The 23,010-nt window shown below is 39.5% G+C and overlaps 1 protein-coding gene across 6 annotated transcripts in view; it reads left to right on the top strand.

The window, feature by feature from the left end:
• Positions 1-23,010, top strand: part of HMGCLL1 (3-hydroxy-3-methylglutaryl-CoA lyase like 1) — a 107,530-nt gene that overhangs the window by 15,349 nt on the left and 69,171 nt on the right. For 4 of the 6 annotated variants that reach the window (XM_067565484.1, XM_067565480.1, XM_067565478.1 and 1 more), the window contains exons 2-3: positions 14,080-14,157; positions 15,183-15,290. In XM_067565484.1, the coding sequence (XP_067421585.1) occupies positions 14,080-14,157; positions 15,183-15,290 (186 nt within the window). Of the gene's footprint in view, positions 1-11,648; positions 11,662-12,164; positions 12,232-14,079; positions 14,158-15,182; positions 15,291-23,010 lie in introns of those variants that run through there. The other 2 variants (XM_067565485.1, XM_067565483.1) reach the window with 2 other exon arrangements.

Here is a 23,010-nt window from a genome sequence, read left to right as displayed (position 1 = left end):
GCTGTGCTTCATCCAGGGCGCCCCGCTGCTGGGCCCACGTTGTGGGAGAGGGGTGAGAGAAAGGGGCGGGGCTGGGAGGGGAGAGCAGCTGCTGTGCTCTGGCCAGGGCGCCTCGCTGCTGGGCCCACGTTGTCTGGCTTTTTAATTTTTGGGTTGCCTCCTAGCTCCAAAGCAAATTTGTCAAGCCCTGCATTAAAGTGTTATCTTTTTATTTAAAAAAATCATTAAAATTGCAAACTTAGAAATGTTTCAACTAACTCTAACTATTAACAATTAAAAAGACAGCAAAACATTTTCACTTAATATGCTTAAACATAGAATTATAGAAATGTAGGGCTGGAAGGCACTTTGAGAAGTCAAAAAGTCCAGCCTCCTGAACTGTGGCAGGACCAAGTCAATCTAGTCCATTCCTGTCAGGTGTTTTTTCAAACAGTTTTTAAAAGCCTCTAGTGAGGGGGATTTCACAACCTCCTTTGGAAGCCTACTGCAGAACTGAACTACCCTTATAGTTGGAAAGTTTTTTTTTCTAATATCTAACCAAAATCTCCCTTGCTGCAGATTAAGCCCTCTCTTTGTCCTACCTGCAGTGGTCATGGAGAACGTTTGATCACCCTCTTCTTTATAACAACCTTTAATGTATATGAAGACTGTTATCAAGTCCCCTCTCAGTCTTCTTTTCTCAAGATTTAACATGCTCAATTTTTTTACCTTTCCTCATTGATCAGGTTTTCTAAACCTTTTATTGTTTTTGTTGCTCTCCTCTGGATTCTCTCCAGTTTGTGCACATCTTTCCTAAAGTGTGGTGCCCAGAACTGGACACAATACTCCAACTGATGCCTCAATGGTGCTGAGTAGAGCAGGACAATTACCTCCCATGTCTTACATACAACACTCTTCTTAATACACCCCAGAATGATATTAACCTTTTTCACAGCTACATCACATTGTTGACTGATATAGGTTGCTTGCATGGTCACTATTTAAAAATGCCATCATTCTCCTGTTCTGACCACTCTGGGATGTTCAAGATACTACCATTTACTCCTGACATTTAAATTAGGAAATAACTGTGGTAAAAACTGGCAAATGTGAATTGTTTTTTTAATAGTGACCTGTACAGCTTACAAGCTATGCTGGTGAACAAGTTGCCAACCATGGTTAAGAAAATGGACATTATTTTTGCTATCTTTGGACATTAACATGAGTGATGTACTAAAGTAAGGTGTTCACGCTGAATTTATTAGATATATTAACAGCTTTCATTACCAGGGACCAGGAGATGTAATTGACTCATCTCTGGGATCCGGTGGAGCTCTTTAGCGTGTTCATTTTTCCCTTTGAGATAACAATGGGTAATGCCGGACAATCGGTCATCCTCTTTGAGGCCTTTCACATGTGGGGTCTTGTAAGATTGTTTTCCTTTCCAATGTGTACGGAAGGGCACTGTTCCTTCTATCTTCTAGAACTTTGTCTTCTTTCTTGCCTGTAAAGCAGCATGCACTCCAGTAGCATTATGTACTGTAAATAATAGTAGGGGAAATTGTGGGAGATTTTGGCTAAGTGTCATCAGTATGCTGTTGATTTTCAGTTTTATGTATCCTTTTAATCAAACCCAGATGTCAGAGTCTAATTACTTTTCCAGTCTCTGACCAAGATAGGGATGTGGATGAAAGTGAGCTGGCTGCAACTCAACTTGGTTAATTGAGAAATGCTACTTGTTAGCTACGGGAAGCATTTAGGGGAGTAGATGAAGTTTCCTACAATGGCCGGCTGCCTTAGTAGCAGCAAAATCTGTTGTTCCTTTTATCAATTTTGTATCCTTTGTAATGAAGACATAGTTAGGGTTGTCCATGTCTTTGCCTCCATTCTCTCCCGCAGGCTAAACTAACAACCCAAGTGCATCCACGACAATAGAACACAAGCTGCCTGCTTCCTATATAGCTTGGGCTGCTAAGGGCAGCTAATGTGTGTACTTAATCCTCTGCACTGGCTCCTTGTTTGCCACAAGACGGAATCTAAGGTATTGGTGATCATTTTGAAAGCCCTGAAGACCTGCTCTTCATTCTTTGCTTCCTCATGACTATTGGGGGCTGTCAAGGTCCGTACAATTGTTCAAGAGTGTTTTTCTGTCTGCCAACAATTTACTAAGGCCATACAAAACCTCCCAGATTTACAACGTTCACAGTATCGCAGCTGGGCTTTCACTTCACTTCAATTCATTCTTATATCTCCCTGATTGGCTGGTGATGCCACTTCCCTTATGTACCTGCAAAGGCATGGCCGACCACATCCTAGGAGGTTTGAGGAAAATGTAGTTCTCAGAAAGTCTGGAAAATTCCACGAGATTTTACAAAGGTCCGGAACATTCTAGGAAATTAGTGAAAAATGAATCCACGTATGGAATACCTGGAACATTTTTACTTCAAGCATTCTGTTTTCCCTTTGTCGCTAACAACAAAAACAGCGCTCTGACCCCGGTGCTCCCCAAGTCCAGAAGCCGAGGCAGTCTCCTGGGTTGCTTGCCCCTAACTCCGGCCCTGTATGTGTGTGTTTTGGACTTTGGAGTGGGAGGTAATGCATGAAATAACTCTTCTTTTCTCAATACAGTCTAAAGCAAAGACCCCATCATGAATGTATCCTGGAATTATGATTTGTTGTTTTACTTTTTACTTTTTAAAGAAGTGAAGGAAGGGTGGAGGCAGATGTGGGAGCTAGTTAAGGAGTGGTTGCAGCAAATGTTTAGTCTCCTGCTGACTTCAGGTATGATATTAGAAGCTCTGAAAAGGGCAGTACTATCACAATGCAGATACCCACTGAGATAAGTATCTAGATCAGTCACCTATGGGATCCATGAAAGATTGTCGTTACCATAAAACAGTGGTTTTCAATCTGTGGTCTGTGGACCTCTTGGGGTCCAGAAACTATATCTAAGATTTCCGAAGGGGTCTGCACCTCCATTTGAAATTATTTAGGAGCCTGCAAATGAAAAATAGGTAGAAAACCACCAATCTAGGTGGATATATCCTTCTTGTCTGTCCCAATTTAAAGTCTTTCAGAAACAAAGAAATAGGGCCAGCTTAAAATCAGTCCATTTTACATACAACTACTGTAAAGAGCATATACCCAGTGTAATATGATCCTGTGAGCAGGTGTTGCTGCGTTCTGCATCAGATGTATGTTGTGAAGAAGCCCAACTGAAAACTCTGTTTACAAAGGAGTTGTGATGTTTGTGCCTTTTGGTCACAAAGGGATATGATGTTGTGAGGTTACCATGGAATAAAAAAGAGTGTAGCCTCTGTAAAGTGTGCAGCTAAAATAATTGTTTTTGAGCCACGTCCAACATATGTCTTCACATGGCAACAAAATGGTAGAAAATAATGCCAGAATTTTTAACTTGGTTCATTCCTTCTGAACTTGCCCCTTACTAAGGAAAGGGGAGGTGAAGGATCAGGAAACAAGAATGAACATCTGTTTAATCTTTGGGGCTGTGGAAAAGCATTCTGTTTCACAAAGTGTCAGAGAAGCACGTTCATCACTTCACTTATTTTAAAAAGTGTATTAAGGAATTTGGTAGAGCTCATAATTATGTTAAGCCTAAGCATCATTAGAACTTACTGCAATGCTCTTCATTAAACAAGGAGGAGGGATTCAAAGCATGGTTTATTCTTCTTTAACATTACAGGCAGCTCTGAAATGTAACGTTTACAGTCTGTGGTGTGGGGCTCATTATATATTGCTATCAGGGATTGAGGATATAAAAACAAATGATTTTTAAAAAGTAGGTGCTTCAGAGGCTTGTAAAAATGAAATTTAGCCTCTTGTTTTTAATCACAGTTTTTCTAAAGTCAGAAATAAGAAAGAGTCGTCTTGTCTTTAGGGTAGGATCCAAAAGAGACTGAGGCATTTCAAAGCTGAGTGTCACAAACCTAATGTTTGAGCACCTACAAAATCCAAGAACAATACTGTGATCCAAAAAACTGAGTTAGGCACCTAGGCTCCCTGTATAATGAATGGGAAAAGATTGATGCCTAAGAATGCAATCTACAAAAAGCCAGCACACCATGGGAGAAGTGGCCTAAAGAGCCAATGGGAGATGCTGACCAGAGGGGTGTATGCCCAGCCTCTCCACTCTCTCAGAGATGGGTGCCTAAGTCCAGGCTGCAGAAAGGCACCTCACTCTGTTTAGCGATCCACCTGGAGTTAGGTTGCTTAGGCAACTAATGGGTTTCTTGGGGAAATGAGTTAGGTGCCTGCCTTTCTCCACACAAAATGGCCAGAGGTGGAAATTCCCACCTTATAACATTTAGCCCAGTGATTAGAGCACTCTCATGGGATGTGGGAGTCTCAGGTGCAATGCCTCATCTTTGTCAGTAGAGAAAGAGGATTTGAACAAGGGTCATTCCCGCTCGCTTGCAGCCATGCTCTCTTGTGCACTCTCTACCCCCACTCCTTGATTTTTCAACTGTGGATAAAAACTTAAATAGTCAGAGAGAGTCTGGAATGCATCTGTAGCCCATTGGTTAGGGCAACCACCTGGGAGGTGTGAGACCCTGGGTCCAGTTCCCAGTGGAACAGCATCAACAGGAAAGACCGAGGGAGCCCCACATCAGATTATCCCATAGCTCAATGGCAAAAGCTCTCTCCTGAGAGATAGGAGGGACCCCCTGTTCAAATTCTTTCTCCCCTTCTGGCAGAGAGGGAGGAACTGAACCTGGGTCTCCCACATTCCAGGCGTGTGGTCTAACCACTGAAAACTTATAAGGTGGGGACCATCATCTCTTGTTCCTCACAGATTTTGAATGCGAACCAATCTGGTAGTCACCCTCTGATCATGCCTACAGGATCAGTCCCCACAAGTAGCCAATGCCTGTATTTTCCTGGTTTGTGGATTGCTCTGGGGCATATGCCTAGAGGGACACCTAGAGGGAAGCAGCAATGCACATACCCAAAGGCAGAAACATATTCACCTAGGGGGCTTTTACCCTGAAAAACATAGACTCCAGGTAAGCTTAGGTTTCTACAGGGCTTGGTGGGAGTTTTGTGCAATTCAGTGGAGCCAAAACTGGGACCTAGGTGCCTAAAATAGGGATTTAAGCATCTGAGTCTGGGGTTTAGGTGCCCAAGTACTTTTGTGAATACACTTAGTCACATATAGATGGAAATACAAAAGCAGCAATAGAATGTTTTCAGATTCTTTTCGGTTCTTTAGCCAATGCTGAATTTTATGGATACACAGAATTTTCAAATGCGCTGAAACAGAATATACTTTATGGTCCATATAGTGTTTTTAATTCTATATACTGTATTCTATATCCACCATGTTTCCCAGGCATCTCCTGAAATGGAAGTAAGTGGATATAATTGGCAGAGCATACCATGACTTTTTCTAAACACTGCTTCACTGAATGTCTGAGTGAAACGTTTGAAACATGCATAGTGTTTCTGAGAATTTGTCAAGTTCACTTAACTGCTCTGCTCACTTAGAGTGTTGAAAAGTGCTGTGCTGTGGTTTGGTTAGAACCACAAAAATACTCACACTTAGCCCTGCTTCAAGTTTGAAATGCAACCCAAACCAGTAGTGTTTCACTAGAGCTTGTGCTCTTGAGCTGTCCACACAAGCTTTGTGCATATTTTGTCCTTTTTGTCTTTTTGCTCTAGCTGCCCATACATTTTTTTTCTAGTTGCTCATAAACCATTCATGGCATATTTAGAATTCAAGTCTGGTTTACTGGGATAGGTTGTCGGAGGCAAGTCACAGGTTGGAAGCCCCATAATGTTTTGTCTTCATCTCTGAGAGGCTGAGCATAGTCCATGTGATTCAGAGATTCAGCCCAGTTTATAAGAAAAAAAAAATCAGCTAGTTTATCAGAGAAGCTACAGTAGAATTGATATCTTTCTGATCTAAAGTAAAGCAAAATACTGGAGGAGTCGACGGATATGCTTAGCTAGTTCCTGTGTCTGACTCCTGTAGGTTGTGGTTCTGTAGATTTATTACCTCATGTCATTCCATTGTTTTATTTTATATTTGGCCTGACAGAAATTTCATTTTGTATACATGGAAGCTGCTTATTTGTTTTGCTAATGTGAGATCTCTTGTTGTGTACTACTGAGGCCTATAGGGTATTATGCTCAGAGAAAGACGTGCACATACAGCACATATCTTTGTAATTCCCTATGTTAGTGGGAAGTGACTTAGTGGTATATTTTGCCTCAAATAATTCTCTTTTTTTATGAGGGAAACTATATTTGTATAACTGACAATTCTATTTTGCTGTCAGACTGATGTCCAGTGTGTTATTTCTGGACAGCGGCCTACATATTCTAAAAATGCCTTCACTCATTGCTTGGCCACTGCCTTATTATTTGAGTTTAGTCTCATCTCATATGTCTTATTCATCATTGTATTACCCACACCACAAAGTGGGTCAAAGCCTTGAGAAGATGCAGCTGCAGCAGAGGGCTAGCATGCTCAAAAGAACAACTTACAGCATCAGGTGGACGCAGTGGGCCAGAAGTAGGGTTCCTTAGCTTCTTCCCATTGGCCATTTTCCAAATATGCATTTCTACTTAAAAATTCCTGAGAACTTCTGACCTAAATAATTTTATCAAAGTCAGCTGGGATCAAGAAATGCTCAGAGAGTCATATGTTTGAGCTAGAGGCTGGGGAGCAAAATATATCTTCTCATGTTGATGAGAATATTGAACTTTTGTCTATGAGTGAGGGTGATGGGAGGGGACAAGCAACAACATCTTTCACATGAGCAGCTTCCACCTCCCACCCCTTTCATATAATCACACATGCAGGGAATGTCTACACTAGAGTTAATTGGCAATCAATTAACTCAAGTTAGCTAACATGTTTGTACATGCTGGTCTGCACATTTCACAAATGTTGGTGGTTTACCCTTGGCTGAGCTATAAAGATTAATGGCTCAGCCCTAGACTAAACTACAAAAATTGTATCCTGGAATAGATGTGTGTAAAGTGTCCACATTCTCATGTAGAAATCTGTTAGCAAATTTCAGTTAGTACCAATTTGTTGATTTGGAGCTAAAACACTAGTGTACACAAACCCTGAGAGTAATTGTGGCATGGTATCTGGAAAGAGGCAGCAGACAGTCCATAGTAAATATGAAGGCCTGTAATAATTTAGACCATTATATCTATTTAATGCTGTTTTGGGTGTGGACAATGGGCAATTTCCCCCCCCAGTTGCACCCTTTACATCAATAGCATCCTCATAGAAATTTTCAAATGGTAGGGATGTCTAATCGCAACTGTCATGGGTATGAGGTATTTGATGGAAATCAGTGATGTCATATTCTCAGTCTGAATCCAACTGAAAAATACCACAACACACACTGGAGTCTAGGTTTCCTTCCTGAGCTTGGCTGTCCCTAGCATGACTTCCTCCATTCTAGTTCATTCTTCTTGGAGAGCCTCTCCCACAGCTCCTATATCCAGAGTGGCGTTAACAAGCCACAGGTGCCATGAGTCAGCAACATTTCAGGTGCAATATGCAGTTTTCTAAACCCCAAAAACATGAGGGTCAACAGAGGAGCCCTGCCATCCCTCTCTGCAAGCTATTGATTTGAAATGCCTTATCATCTCTGTTTTATGAGATCACCTTCAGAACAAACTGATTTTTCAGTATAAGGAATATCTGAAAAATCCAGGCTTCAGGTAGCAAAAATTCATAGACTATGGATGGGCAAGAGTCCAGCTTATCTGAGTTCTTTTCTGATTTGTGTTACTCTGAAAGGAGATCAGAAGCATGTCGGTTTTCCCCCAAAAGGGACAAGGAATAGGAATTACAATCAAGTGCATTGCACTAACCCTTAAGACTTGTTGCTTAAATGCTGGAATTTGACTTGTTACTCTTTTCACCTATGAAGAGTTGATGTGGCTCCAAATGTGGGGTGCTGAGTTGGTGGGCTGGATCTGAGTTGAGAAGGGTGGTGGGTGCTGCTTTGCTGGTTCTTCATCCCTCCCTTGCCCAGTCTTTCAGTTATGTACATCAGTTCCACCAAAAATGTAGCCCAAGTGTATGGCTTGAAATTTATAGTTTTGATTCAGATTATTAAGGTTCTTAACTCTTCAGCATCATCTTATCATTAGGAGCTGATTCTCATAAGCTCTCTAGTGCATTCCCTACATAAAACCCATGGCTTGCAGTCACTTTGCACGCTTACCGTATCAGACTTTTGCCTATTTGAAGGTTCTGTAGTGGAATTCTCTCCTCTGTGATTTTCAATTCACAAATTCACGCAGATTCAATTGTAGCTTTTAAATTGTCGATCTTCCTGATTATTTATACATTATCATTTGTGTTTTTAACTTGCTTGTGTTGTCTTTTTTCAAGCTCTACTATGTATGTATGAATATAACTAAGTCAACCAACCAGCCTCTTTTAGAGGTGTTAATCCAGCATTGGTTTTTATATTTTGACAGTCTAAATTCCCCCTGGGGTTACAGTTGTGATTCTGTTAAATGAATTAGCCATTTAATGATGTCATGTTTGATCTGGTTTGTCTTTTGTCTTGCAGCAGTCTAGTAATTGTTGTAATGTGTGAAGCTATAGTTGAGTCATTAATGGAAATTACTATTGAAGTCTTACAACTTTTATTATACTACTGAAAATCCCCTTAGTAAATACCCAGTCTGTGAAGAGCAGCATACACTTCATTTCCTCCAATAATGCCCTGAAATATCTAATATCTAATACAATAATTTTCCATGAGCTCACACAAGCTCTTGATCGGATACAGAGTGACCTAGACAAATTGGAGGATTGGGCCAAAAGAAATCTGATGAGGTTCAAGGACGGAAGAATCCCATGCACTGCTACAGACGGGACCGACTGGCTAGACAGCAGTTCAGCAGAAAAGGACCTAGGGGTTACAGTGGACAAGAAGCTGGATAAGAGTCAACAGTCTTGACCCTTATTGCCAAGAAGACTAATGGCATACTGGGCTGCATTAGTAGGAGCTTGCCAGCAGATCAAGTGAAGTGATTATTCCCCTCTATTTGGCACCAGTGAGGCCACATTTGGAGTATTGTGTCCAGTTTTGGAACCCCACTACAGGAAGGGTGTGGACAAATTGGAGAGAGTCCAGCGGAGGGCAACGAAAATGATTAGGGGGCTGGAGCACATGATTTATGAGGAGAGATTAAGGGAACTGGGCTTGTTTAGTCTGCAGATGAGTGAGGGGAGATTTGATAGCAGTCTTCAACTACCTGAAGGGGGATTTGAGGGAGGATGAACCGAGGCTGTTCTCGGTGGCAGATGACAGAACAAGGAGCAATGGTCTCAAGTTGCAGTGGGGGTGGTCTAGGTTGGATAATAGGAAAAATCTTTTTTTTACTAGGATGGTGGTGAAACACTGGAATAGGTTACTAGAGAGGTGGTAGAATCTCCATCCTTAGAGGTTTATAAGGCCCTGCTTGAAAAGCCCTGTCTGGGATGATTTAGTTGGGGTTGGTCCTGCTTTAAGCAGGGGGTGGGACTAGATGACCTCCTGAGGTCCCTTTCAACCCTAATCTTCTATGATAAATAAATGTTAATGTGAAACTTCTAACTATTTTCAGTAGTACAATAAGAAATCAATAAGAAAACTGGACAAAAGTAATAGATATAGGCTTATTTGTGCTAACTTCATTAACTCCTTGGTCAACCATTTCTCCTCCATCATAATTACCTTATGTTTTTCTGGGCTGCTCATTTTTAGCAATATTTGTTTATGAGGCTTTGTTGTGGTCTCTTTGTATCGGAGTCACATATTGTGGCATTTGGAGAAAGCAAGCTCATTTAATTAAAAAAAAGAATTGAGGGGATGTCATATACCTCTGTTTTTGCCACTCACTGTTTGAAGGGTATTTTGGGTTTTCCTGTTGTTTAGTGATGACGTAAAGTAAATTTAGAATGTAGCTAGATAGAAATCGATGTAGAACTATCATATAAATAGACTCGGAAATTGATAAATTTACAATCCCCATTGTCAAATTTACCAATCTGGTCTTGGATAAGTACAGTGTTCCTGGGTAGTCCCTTGCTTTTAGGCAACTAAACTGGGATTTTCAAGCAGGACCCAAATACAGTTTGAACACTTTAATTAATTTATTGAGAATCTTGGAGCTTCATTTTCCTGAGACTGCTTTGAAGTTTTAGAGAGAAGTGAGGGATGAGTAAATGACACTGGAGGGACATAGAATTGGGGACCATAATCTCACAACCTGCTACAGCTAAATATCTGACAGCCAAATTCTGCCTGGCCCTTATGTGGTACAATAGGAGGGGGTGGAGTAAGAAGTCGCAAACCGTTCTTGTGTAGCCTGGTTAAGACTCAGGCAGAACTGCAGTGGGGAGCTGCAAGATATTTCCTGGTACTGTTTCTGGAGTGGTGTGGCTTCATGTCATGCCCCAATGTAGCTTTGTGAATATGAACCTTGTGGTTGCACAAGATAACTGTCTGGAAATATAAAACACATGAAACTGGAATGTATTGCTAATGTGTAGTTGGAATTTGTTCCTTCTTACCAGTTTAGTTGGCTAAATAAAGCTCTAAAGGCCTAAATCAGCAACAGGTTTCTATGATTTTCTGTGCCACACAGGCAGCAGGAGGCCAGGGATACTGGCTGAGCAGCAGGGTGACATTCAGATAATCAGCAGAAAGATAAACTTGCTGCTGAAGTCCATAGAAACCAAAACTCACATGTTGGGAAATTCTGTGGGAGCTCTGGAGCTGTTTATTTGATTTGAAGATTTGTTATTTGATTTGTTTACAGTTATGGTTATTTTAAGAGGATTATAATGCTATGGTTAAGGCTTAGTTTAAACCTCTATTCTCAGCTATTTATAACTTGGGGAAAAATGTTTCTATGTTTCTATGCAGAAATTTGGCATAGTGTCTCAGTCAGTCCTTTTCTGTCTTTAAAATTTAGAAAAAAATATTTGGCTGCTTTCTGTTTAGTTTTTTTACTGGTTTTCTATGCATTTTGTTTTCTCTTGGCAAAGCCTGATACATGGGGGTGGGAACAAATTTTCCAAGCTTTTAATCTTTTATGTCAACCATTTTCTTTTTGATATTTCAAACAATGTGCTTTTAGTAGTTGTTACTATTAATACAGCCAATACATAATTCAATAAATAGTAGCTACTCAATATCTATAATAGCTATTTCTTATATTTTGTTGCATCAGATTCCATTGAAATATTTCATATAAAATCATTTAGTCAACATTTGCTCTTGAAACAAAATAATTTACATATATTTAATGATATGTCTAACATAAATGATTGTATAGTCCTATAAAATTGCTCCTCTTTCTTTTAACCTGTCAGAATGTACAGGGTAGTTTCATTTTTCTTTTCTATTTGTTTTGCTTTGATTTGTTTAGGTCATGTGGATTGACTGCTGTGGAGCTTTATGTATCCTCTTCGACTCCTACACTTTTTATTGTGCTGTATCAGAGCTGCGTTGAATAACTTCTGCTTCATATGGTTCCCTGTGACTGGGAAAGTGGAGGCTGAATTGAGCAGATTTGTTTCCAATAAATGACGTAAAGTTGAGAGACAAAGTTGGACATATGTTCCCATGGAAGCCATCCATTTGCAATAACTTCTAAGCCACAGTGGGGTGTAGGGACAAAGAAAGGAAACGGGTCAGATATGCTCTTAGGTTCTACTCTTTGCATGTATTCCTTGTCACCAAACAGGAGTAGATCTCCTCTTTTCCTCCTTTACTTAACTCTTCAGTGTCCTATCTATCCAGTGAGTAGTCATAAACCCAAAGGCCTTCTTTATATTCAAAATAGTTCTAACGTGCCACTTAGTTTGAAAGGCTACAGTTCTTCCACCGTGTGACAACCCTTTCTTTTCACAGCTTGTTAAATACATGTTGGCTAGAAGGCTGCTTCTTTGTGCCCCTCTGGTCTGCCTGGATCCACTTATACTAATGTATCCCTCCTCCCCTCACCGCTGCTTGGTTGCCTCCTTAAAATGGCCACCCCAGAACTGTTGTTCTCTCTGCCCTCTAACCATCCTCTGAAATGGTTGACCCAGTGCCCAGTGCAAATTGTATGGGGCTTTTTAAATTGGTCTGAGGAGTTGGCCCATTGATTTCCATGGAAGTTTTGCCAGAGTAAGAACCGAATAAGGATTTACATGGTTTGGCCCATAGAACGAAAAATTATGTCAACCAAAGTTTTATGAACACGTTTCATACCCTAAATGTAAGGTTCAGTTCATTTAATCCATTTTAGCTTTTATTTTCAGCAATAGTAACAGTTTTATTCATAGCACAGCTGTGGCATTTGTCATGTAACAGTAATTACCTGATAATCATGAAAATACCCAGATGTATGCCCTTAGTGCTTGAGTCTTGCCATATTTGTGAAAAGAACTTTAAAAAAAAAAGAAAAATAATATGCAGCAGATGTGAAAGTTTTACCTTTTATATTCTCAGAGAGTGTGGCTCAGTACGGGCCAACAAAGTTTTAGCTCACCAGATGTTGCACATGATCTCATAGATGCTATGCAGCTGTTTTCTATTTCTTTTTTTTACAGTACTCAGATAAATGTACACTAAATGCATTGATATTTTATTGTACTTTTGGTAGGTTTGTGCATGTTACTACAATGAATTTAATTTAATCTGTGGGCCACATATGCACACAGCATCCACTGAAGTCAATGGGAGACTATATGATGATGATATAAAAGTATGTTACTGTGCTGCTGGGTCCCTTTCCAGTACTGCACTTGAAAATAGAAGTTCTCCAACCACTAGGTTGAGACTGCAGTGACAGTGCTAATCAGACTGAGTTGAAAGATGGGTTTTGCATCTAGTTGTGAATGCTGTGAAGGTAGGGGTTGTTTATGTTCTTTGCAAGAGTGACTTCTTGAGTCTAGATCCGATTTCTGTGAAAACTCTATCTCCTGTATTCATGAGCCTTCCCCTATTGGTCCACAGTTTCATTATTTCAGTGGAATTTAGCTGTCATGGGAGATCATGGCATTCTCTCAAGTAGCAAGAGTTAATCCCATGGAGGGCTTTAACTGTTGAAATGAAGACATTGAATTGGACTGCATTCAATGCAGTGCACAGAGCACAGTGTCTCCCAGAGCTCCTGACAGTGCCATGTGCTTACACACTATCTCTGCCCCAGAATGGGTCTATGGCAATATGCCCAAATTTAACCATTTGAATTGTTTTTAAGGACATACAGCTTTTCTTCCTAAACTGCTGTAAAACCATATCAGAACATCCTGTGAATATTTAATTACATAGGGCCTTAATTACAGTAGTTCCCCTCCTATCCAGTTGATTCAACAAAACGAGCCTAATAACAGAAAAGAGAAATTTCCTTTCCCTCCATCTGCTTTTGTGCCCCCCATTCTCTTTACTCCCCCTTTGACTCCTTACATTCTCCTTAGTCCTTTGAAGTTATTGTTGCCTTCCTCTCCTCTTTCCACCTCAGCTTCACATCTTTTTAATCTGCTTTTACACCTGTAAAATTCTTCTTGTCTGGCCAGCACCTTCCCTATTCCCCTTTAAATCCTTTTGAAAACCAACCTCTTCCAGCATGTCCTCCTTCCATCTCATCATTAATAATCTCTTCACCTCTCCCCGCCACCCTGATTTGTGCGTTTCAGTCTTGTCTGATGTATGGCTCAATCTTGCAAATATTTATATTTAGGTGGATAACTTTATTCAGTTGGACTCACATACATAAATGTTTACAGGATTGGGCCCCTAGTTTGTAAGCTTTTTCACACAGGTACTATGTCATATGCCATAAAGCACAATGTTCATTTAAATTAAAAAAATATTTTAAATAATCATAATAATTTATGGCCCCAATAGAGAAATGGAAAATGCATGCAAACGAACTCTGCTTCTTTCCATCTTCCCCATTCAACGTGTCCCACAGATTTTTTTAAAGGCATCCTGTAGGCATGTTTCTTTTGCTGTTGACAAAATGACTTCATACCCAGGTTTATGAGAAGCAATGGTAAAACTGATAGCACATCCAATGTGTATCTTTATTTAATAGTGAATATATCATCCTGTGTTTCAGGAATTCCAAATATCTGGACTTCCTGAATATGTTAAAATTGTAGAAGTTGGGCCAAGAGATGGATTACAAAATGAAAAGGTAATTTATTTCACCATCCATTTTAGCATTGTTTCATGTGGATATTTAGCATTATCTACAACTTACATGTCATAATTTTAAATAATTTTTCACCTAATTAATTGATTATTAAAATGGATGTTTAAAACAGATGGCAAGCCATAACTATGGCTTGTTGTGCTGAGATATGCTTTCTTTACTATTACACAATCCTCCATCTCTACTCCTCCTATTTGTTTTGTCCATCAGTTATGTTATGTTATAACTGAGATTGAAAACTCTTTGGTGCAGGAAATGTCTTTTTAATTAGTATGCACACTATGCCTAGCTCTCTTTGGCACTGATCCCTGAACATGCATCCTTAAATACTACAGTAATAAATAAGGCTCTGTCATCCTTCCTGAGGAGCAGCCTATGGGAGAAGAAAAATAACTTGCCATAAATTTTGCAAGATTTCTACTCTATCATCCATGTGATGACTGGCATGGGAACTGGATGGTAGCTTAATCTAGTGGGAATAAAACTGGATCATGTAAAATTGGACCCAAATGCCATGTTTCCCAACCATATTCCAGAAAAATACACCCCTTTCCTCAGGCAGCATGGCAGATTCATGTAGCATGGCTGGAGAGTTAATATGACAATGGGAAAATTCATTACTGTAGAAGTTTTTTTGGCTTTCTTCCTCCCAGTGGACCAGGCAGTACACAGTGACTGCTTCCTGGGTCCCTTCTCATCTGTGGAGACATTTCATCCCCACTGATGCCATCTCTTGTGAAGCCATCTGTGTACAGCGTTCTCATGGAATGGCTTCTTCAGATTCCAGAAAAAGGGGTGGGGAGAATGAGTGGGAGTATGTACACTGTTTCCTGGGCTATTTCCCTGCATGCTTGCTAACCACTGCCTACGCACAAGGGGAAGAGTATCTGGTCATGGTTAACTATAAACAAAGTATTGATGTTTCTCTTGTACTGTGGACATTTTATTTGCAGAAGATACTCATTGTATGACAAGTATTTTATGATGAAATGCCTCCATGTCCATAGGTGACAGTTCCAACAGATATCAAAATTGAGTTAATCAACCGACTTTCCAAAGCAGGTTTATCTGTAATAGAAGCGACCAGTTTTGTTTCCTCAAAGTGGGTACCTCAGGTAGGTAAAATGCACACAATTTAAAACTATTTCAGTTTAAGTGCCACACTATTCTGAAATCAAATGAATTGTCAGCAGAGTCAAAGCAGTTGAGTCTCCTCACATCCTAGCTCATAAATTCATGTAAGAGGGTACAATTGAGCTCATCTAGTTGTCTTTTGTAAAATTAGCTGCTGCAGTGAGACTCCTTCTATAGTCCTAAAGCCTTAAATTCCACCTGGTCCATAGAGGATTTTGGGCCAATTTTTAAAGGTATTTAGGTGGCTAAAGATGCAGTTATCTTTAAAAATCTGTCCCTTGTCTGGTGTATAGGGTGAATTCCAATGAATCATGCTGAGATCTTTTAAAATGGACGCTTGTTTCTCTCAGATGGATGGAACTGGAAGGTTCCAGAACTAAAGTTCTATTGATATCATTGTAGATGTTTGGCTTCTGTCTATGTTCATATGGAGGTTATTCAATAGCAGTCATGATGTGTATGTTGTGTGCTACTTTTGCTGTGTATCAAGGGGTGAAATCCTGGCCTCACTAAAGTCAATTCAAAAGCTCCCATTGACTTAAGTGGAGGCAGGATTTGCCCAAGGTTTGATACTGTAGATTAAGCCGTGATCATGAGAGGTACTGAGTACCTTCCAGAAAGATGCTAAGCATTCTTAACTCCCACTACAGTTGATTACTGTTGCAGTTAAAGTTAAAGAAAATTAAATGATTATTTATATTTCTTAAACTTATTTACAGAAACTTAGTTAATTTCTGTGTGCAATTATTGTGATTGCACACAAATGTCAAGGAGTTCATGTACAAATGATCAATTTTGTGTAGCCATTTGCGAACGTACTCACCTATTTAACAAATGCAGTCCCAGTCATTCCATATAGAAATACACTTGTATTTTTGCCTCTGCAGTTGTGTGATCGTTCAGAGCAATTAGGCCCTGTGTATGTAATTGTTTGTGCTTATGTAAATCAAATAAATGCATAGGTATATCAAGCATTTTAAAAAAAATTCTAAGTCTAAAAAGCTAAATATTATTATTTTAATTAATTTTTATTTCATTCTACAAATTTAAACAGAACAGAAATAGTATTTCAACTAGTACAACATTCATCAGACATTCACAGAGAATTTAACAAAGGACTATACACAGCATTACAACTAGGGGTATTTTACATTGTGCTAGAAGGATAAATATTTGAAAACCACCGAAGTGAGAGAGAGAGGTGTGTATATGTGTGTATATATATAGATATACAAATATATATATGTATGTATGTATATATATTTTTTGCTGTATATTGTCTGTTAAAATGTGGGAAAGATATTTCCATTTAGATTGTGCCTGGCCATTAAGCAGCCCTGTTCAGGAGTTGGAGGGAGTAAGGATTTCCCACTGCCGTGTAAGACCATGCATCTATCTGCATCACAGCTCTGAGTGTGCAAGGAAGTGCAGAGGTTGCATGCCAGATGTTCCCTTGAGAGAAACTTGAGGGGTGGGCATGGTTCTACCCCTGTGTACTGGCCAGTAGGTCAGGCTGGCTGTGCAGCAAGGGAGCATGAAGGGATGTCACAAATTATTTGCTCCACGTCAGAACAGCAGGAGAGTCCTAGCGGTATTGACATAATGCCTCCTAGTCTTCCCCACTGTGATGGGTGCTTCAGGGTAGCTCACCAGTCACACAATGTAGCCCAAGATTGCAGTATGCTTTCGTAATTGTTCACATTAAAAGCTCTTATTGTAACTCACTGTGCACTGTACCATCACACGTTGATGGTTACACTGTCAAACAATATTGTAGGGTTTTAATGTTAGCCTGCAAAGTCTAAGGCAAACATAGGTCTATTTCTTTTTCTTGTCTGTGTTTAATTCTTTCCTTTTCCCATGAGCCCTTTAGAATAGCAAATTTAGCTCAGACTTGTCAGATTTGGAAAAAGGAACAATTCCTTCTTATCTCAAATTCAAGTCTGAATATTTTGTTTTAATGACTTATATGATGTTTAAAATAGTTTTGGTTTAAATGATAAGGTTGTGTTGCTTTGGGATGGAATACAGTCTTGATTATGTCTTTTCTTTCCTCCGTTCTTCTCCATAGGTCATGGGAATAGAACTCCTGGTTATGTTTAGATCACTCATTCACTTATTTCTTTTTTTAGTCTTTTAAAGCTCTTTTATAGTTTCCCTTCTACTGTTTTGTTTGGCAGAGAATTTATGACGGAAAAAAGCCAAAAGAAAAAGTTCCACAGTAGCAAGGTGCCATATAAAACAGTATCCCATACCTATCATTTTTGTTCATTTAAATTATATATACTTGCCATTTTATTTTCAAATAAATCTGGAAAAATATTTTATTACAATTTTAAATCTAATAAAATGCACTTTATGTTAAAATAAGACTATGCTTACAGGAAAAATAGCAAGAGGACAAATATAATGCATGAAACATTATTTGGAACAGGCCGTTTCGTACAGTTTGAATCATGGTGACGTTTCAGTTTGTTAAATATATTTTGAATCATGCTATGATTTTTAAAGTATGGAATTAGTTCCAGCATTTAGCATTAATCATTTGGTTTCAAAGGGTCTGAGAAATGAAGATCCTGTGTTTGTTTAGTTAATGACTGAAAGCTTGTTCTTAAAGCAATAAGACATGATCAAGTGCATTTTTTGGTGATATTCACGTATATTAGGTTGTTACACTGATTGATTTTATGTAGAAGCTATTATAAAAAGTGTACTTAGCACCAATATTCTATCCGTGACATGAAATAAATTATGGGCCTGGGTACTTTAAATGGCGTGTGTGGCTGTTAAACACTTTGGAATCCTGTGTCTACTTATGCAAAAGCCTATGTTTGAGGTTGAATTTGAGGATGCTGTTGATGCATGTATACATTTTTCAGTATATATTTTCACAATGGGAAACCAGTAATATGTGCAGTATCTGTTGCTTTATATCTCATTGTCTTCACCAAAACAAAATTTGGTGGGGTCAGTGATGTGGGCCTCATGCAACCAATGAGTTTTAAGAAGAGGGTGTTGTGGAGACTAATGACTATGCTTCATTAATCATATCAGTGAACTAAAGTTGGATCTGTGCATTCATGCCACTTGCTCTATAAGGCCCTACTAGCATTGTTTTTGCATTACAGTTTTGTGAAGCTGTGAAATAAATATTTCATCCATCCTGGTTTCCATACAGACTGAGCATGTGGTGTGGAAAATGCTGACAATCTCCTGCAGTGGTCTGTGTTCACTCAACTTTCTCCACACCTGCCAGGATCAGATGTTTTTTTTAAAGAATTAACATCTATTTTGGCAATTTATGGAAAATTATTGTTTCCAGTGTTAAAATTAGAGATAGTCTGAACTCGAATCTCAAATCTGAGCCTCCTTCTCTTGAATCTCAGGAGTCTTTCAGATTCCAAACCAGAAAAGAGTATTCAGATGCAACCCAGCACATTTTGTGAGAACAGCCAATATAATGAGATTTCTTCCATTTTAGATGAAACTGCACAACAGCTTGTGATATTTTGGTGCCATTGAAATCTAGCTACAGTTTGGCTTACAACACATCTGAACCCTGTTTTAAACCAACAGCATTCTAGATCCAAACACTGCCTCATGGGGTATGTCTCTACTGCAGCTAAACACCCACAGCTGGCCTGTGCAAGCTGATTCAGGCTCGCAGATCTCTGGCTAAGGAGCTGTTTAACTGCAGTGCAGACATTTGAGCTTGGGCTGCAGCCTGGATGCTGGGACCATCCCACCTCTCCAGAGCACAGGAGTGGCTTCTTGACTTCTTTAATTCTTTCATGAGACAGTGCAGATACCCAGGCTGTGGAAAGAGGTAAAGTGGTTGCACTACTCAAACCACATAAAGACACTAGCTGTGCAAAAAGGTACTGACCATGGTTCTTACTGTAGCTTTTTTTATTTATTTAAACTGAATTTAGAAATTTTGTATTAAACTACCATGGGTTCAGCTCCTGCTGCTCCATTTCAAGCTCAAGCTCAAGCTGGAGCTTTTCTCAAATTTGGATACTCTAGGAATATGCAAAGTCTAAGGATAGTGAGCACAGACATAATCCTAAGTCTTCTCTGTGCTACAAATTTTATTGAAGCAATCAGTAAAGTCACAATTACCCATGCATATATAAATCCTACAAAAACCCATGCAGTGACTCAGACTGTAGTCATACTCACATCCTCAAAGATATTTTAGGGTTTGATGCACCTCTCAATAGAGAGTTCTCAATAGAGGGAGGATTCCTGCAAGGGTTTCCCATGGGTCATCCAGTGGGGTCATCCCTTTGGTCTTCCCACTTTTACCTAACCAGAGAACCTCTTTTATCTTGTTTTTCTGACCACACATATAACGCCTTGTGTATATGATTGAGGGTTTGAACTCTCTCTTCCGTATCTGTACTTATACACCCCTGGTATTGGGGTGCCTCATTTTTCATAGGTTGTTCGTATTTCCTCTTATGCTTAGCGTCTATGAACATGTACCCTGCAGTCAAACCAGGACCTGTTACAATCAGGTGTGTGCCTTCCATCTGAAACACTGTAAGGCCAAGTAAAAACCCCATGTATTGTGGGATGGCATAATCCTTGAGCATTATGAACATCCAGTGTACCTTGGAGTCACATTAGATCAAATGCTGATGTTCAAAGAGCACATCAAGAAGTTGAAAAAGAAAGTGAGCTTCAGGAATTGTTTACTCTAGAAACTGGCCAACACAAAATGGAGAGTTGATCCCAAAAAACTCCAAGCAACCAGTTGTGCTCTGTTACTCTACTGCGGAATACTGTACCCCAGTATGATCATAATCAAGCCATGCTCACAAAATTGAAACTGGACTTAATCAATCCTTTGAGATCATCTCAGGGACTTTGATACTGACTCCCACACTGTATACTGCCCCACAAGGATTGCACCTCTATCAGTGAAGCGGGATGCCTTTAGTAAAAAGGAGAGACAAAAACAGGTGCATGATCTGCTGTATTGGCACATTCCACCACCCAAGAGGCTGAAGTCCAGAAAGAGTTTTACTTCTGAAAATCCCTTACCCTCTGTGGAAGGTTACAGAGTAATAAAATGGCAGGAAATGCCAATGATCTTGGAGAAGTTGGTTCCTTCAGAACTACTTCCTCCAGGCACTCAGCTTGAATGAAAACACTAGTATACTCTAAACCCAGTGAAAGCTGGGATGGCAAAGACTGGTGACAATATGACAAGTGGAAGCTGAAGAATAACCCCAAATGTGAATGTGGAGAGCCTAGGCAGGAGTTGAACTGATGCAGTGCCCTCTGTCAATAACCTGTATCACTGGAGAGCTATTGAAGATAAGTGATAATACTGGAGCACAGTACTTGCAGTATCATATCTGGTAATACCAGATCTTGGCTGCACTTTTGGAGTGATAAGCTATGATGATAGTGTAAACAGGATTTTCTAAAGTTTATAGTTGGAAATCTTCATGCTAATATGAATAAAAGAACACTAAAATATTTTAGGCTCCATTTTTGTCACACTTTTGACAGAAGAATTTCTCTCTGCATTGAACAGCCCAGATTCAAATGTCAGACATACCCTAGCACATCAGTGTATCTTGGAAAAGAGAATGAGCTATAACAACAATTGGTGGTGTTCACAAAAACAGTGTTTGCGCTGTGACTATTATCTATCAAACATTATTGTTAGCACTTTGTTACTCTTTTAAATGGATGGTGTAAAAGCAAGAAAGTAGAAACATTAATTTTTCCATTCCTAATATTGCGATGGGGGGGAGGGAATTATTTCCAAAGAGAAAAAGGAAAAAATGGTGAAGATGCGTGCTCTAGATTAATGAGATTCAAACAGAAAAATGCAAGCTAATTTTATTTTTTGCTCTCATTTCTAATCATTCTAAATCCCACTGTAGAACTTGTCTTGTTTAAGTGATTAAGTGACTTGCCAGTAGAGTGGGGTGGAGAAAAGTATTTCACTTAATGGAGGATTTCAATATTTTAAAATTTGATTTCCTTTTGATTTGGAATAAAAACCAAAATTTTGAAATTCTTCATGAAAGGGAATGGAGCCCTGGCTCCAGGCCAGTGCACTTGGCAGGCTGCCTCAGGGTCCTGGACTCTGGAAGCCCTTCATTCCCTGACTCCAGGCAGTATGCATGTGGGCTGTCCTGAAACTGAAACCATGGATGCTGGAAGTCCAGCTTCCCTTCAGGTGAGCTGCCAAGGAGCTAGTCAGGTGATCTGACAGGGAAAGCACCAGGTTTCTGTCATAACTCCATCTGGGTGCCATTAGAACTTTGTCAAAATTAGAACTGTCTGCACAAAATGTTAACATTTTGAGAAATCAGCAAATACTGATGAGAAAGCCTTCTGGCATAATTTTTCCAACTAGCGCTAATTGCAATACACTGAGTCAGTGGCAAAGCAAGGCTAGAATTCAGCAGCTGCTGCATGTTAGTGCTGGATTTAGATTACTACATACCACCTCTCTCTCATGACATTGGGCTGATTTGATGTGAACAGTGACATGGAGGACAGAAGGGGTAATGTAATAAATGTAGATAAAAGAATTAATTGTCCCTTGGCTTAAGGGAGCCATTTCTGTCTTTAGATTCTCATTTCAGCTCTCATGAGAGTTGTGTGTCTGGGAACTGTACTTGAGCATCTGAGACCAGAATTTGTCCCAATATATACCAAAATGTTTTACTTAGTTTCTTACTAACACCACTGATTATTTTCATCTACAAATGTGGATCACCATTCAATGGGATATTCCTTTGTTTGTGACTTATTTCTGCAAACTAGGAAACTGGCAAATGAATGATTGCAAATCTTTGATTGTCAACATACTGGGCTTTGGGTCTGTCCAAACTGCACAATAGTGTACGAGTCACCTTTCCTCTCCCTTGATCCTGGGGTTGACCAGGGGCTAATCCAGGCCTCAGTGTAATTTAGAACAATGTAAGGGATGTTCCAGGTCACACTGAACACTTCTGTCATGCGCCATCTGCCTTTGGCTTGTCTAGAAACACCTTCTATGTGGGGGAGCAGGAGGAAAAGTGCTGTAAAAACCAGTATTTAGCCTTTACACTGCCCAGGGAATTACTTGCTGAGCTGTTAGGGCACAAAGGGAATGGGGCGAGGAACTGGATTAGTTTTAGTTATTTGAATTAATAATGTTTAGGAATAATTCTGCGTACATTTCTATCGTCTATCAATTTCTTAACTTCTTTATTATTAAAGGGATACATTCCCAGAAGGGCATAAGTCCCATGGATTTTCAGTGAGACTTAGGCGCCTATGTCACTTAGGTGCTTTTGAAAATTTTACACAAAGACTTTTGCATGACAATAGGATCTTTGTTTCTTAGACTTCATCTTCTGCTGCACCTTCTCTACACCTGACATCATAATCCTCTGTTTATGAAACTAGAATAATTTACATAGTAATAAATTGATCTAATAAGGAGAAGAGTATAATATGTGGAAGCTGTGAGAAAAGTTTAAACCCACAGACAGATCCTGTTCTCATGCCGAATGCCTTAGTAAAACAGAGGGGTTAACATGTATATACTCATTTGAAAATTGTAGGTTTTTTTGTAGTTTTTATGATAATTCTATACAATGAAGTGGCTTTTTTTTAATAAATCTAATGAAGCCTAAATTGCATGGCACCCTACCACCAGTGTCTCTCTTAAATCTCTGCTTCCTT

The sequence above is a fragment of the Emydura macquarii genome, unplaced genomic scaffold, assembly GCF_026122565.2.
Source record: "Emydura macquarii macquarii isolate MOO-44397 ecotype Brisbane River unplaced genomic scaffold, CSIRO-AGI_Emac_v2 contig_2680, whole genome shotgun sequence".
Classification (NCBI taxonomy): Eukaryota; Metazoa; Chordata; order Testudines; family Chelidae; genus Emydura; species Emydura macquarii.
Note: the sequence above shows the minus strand (reverse complement) of the source record. Positions and strands in the feature narration are given on the sequence as shown.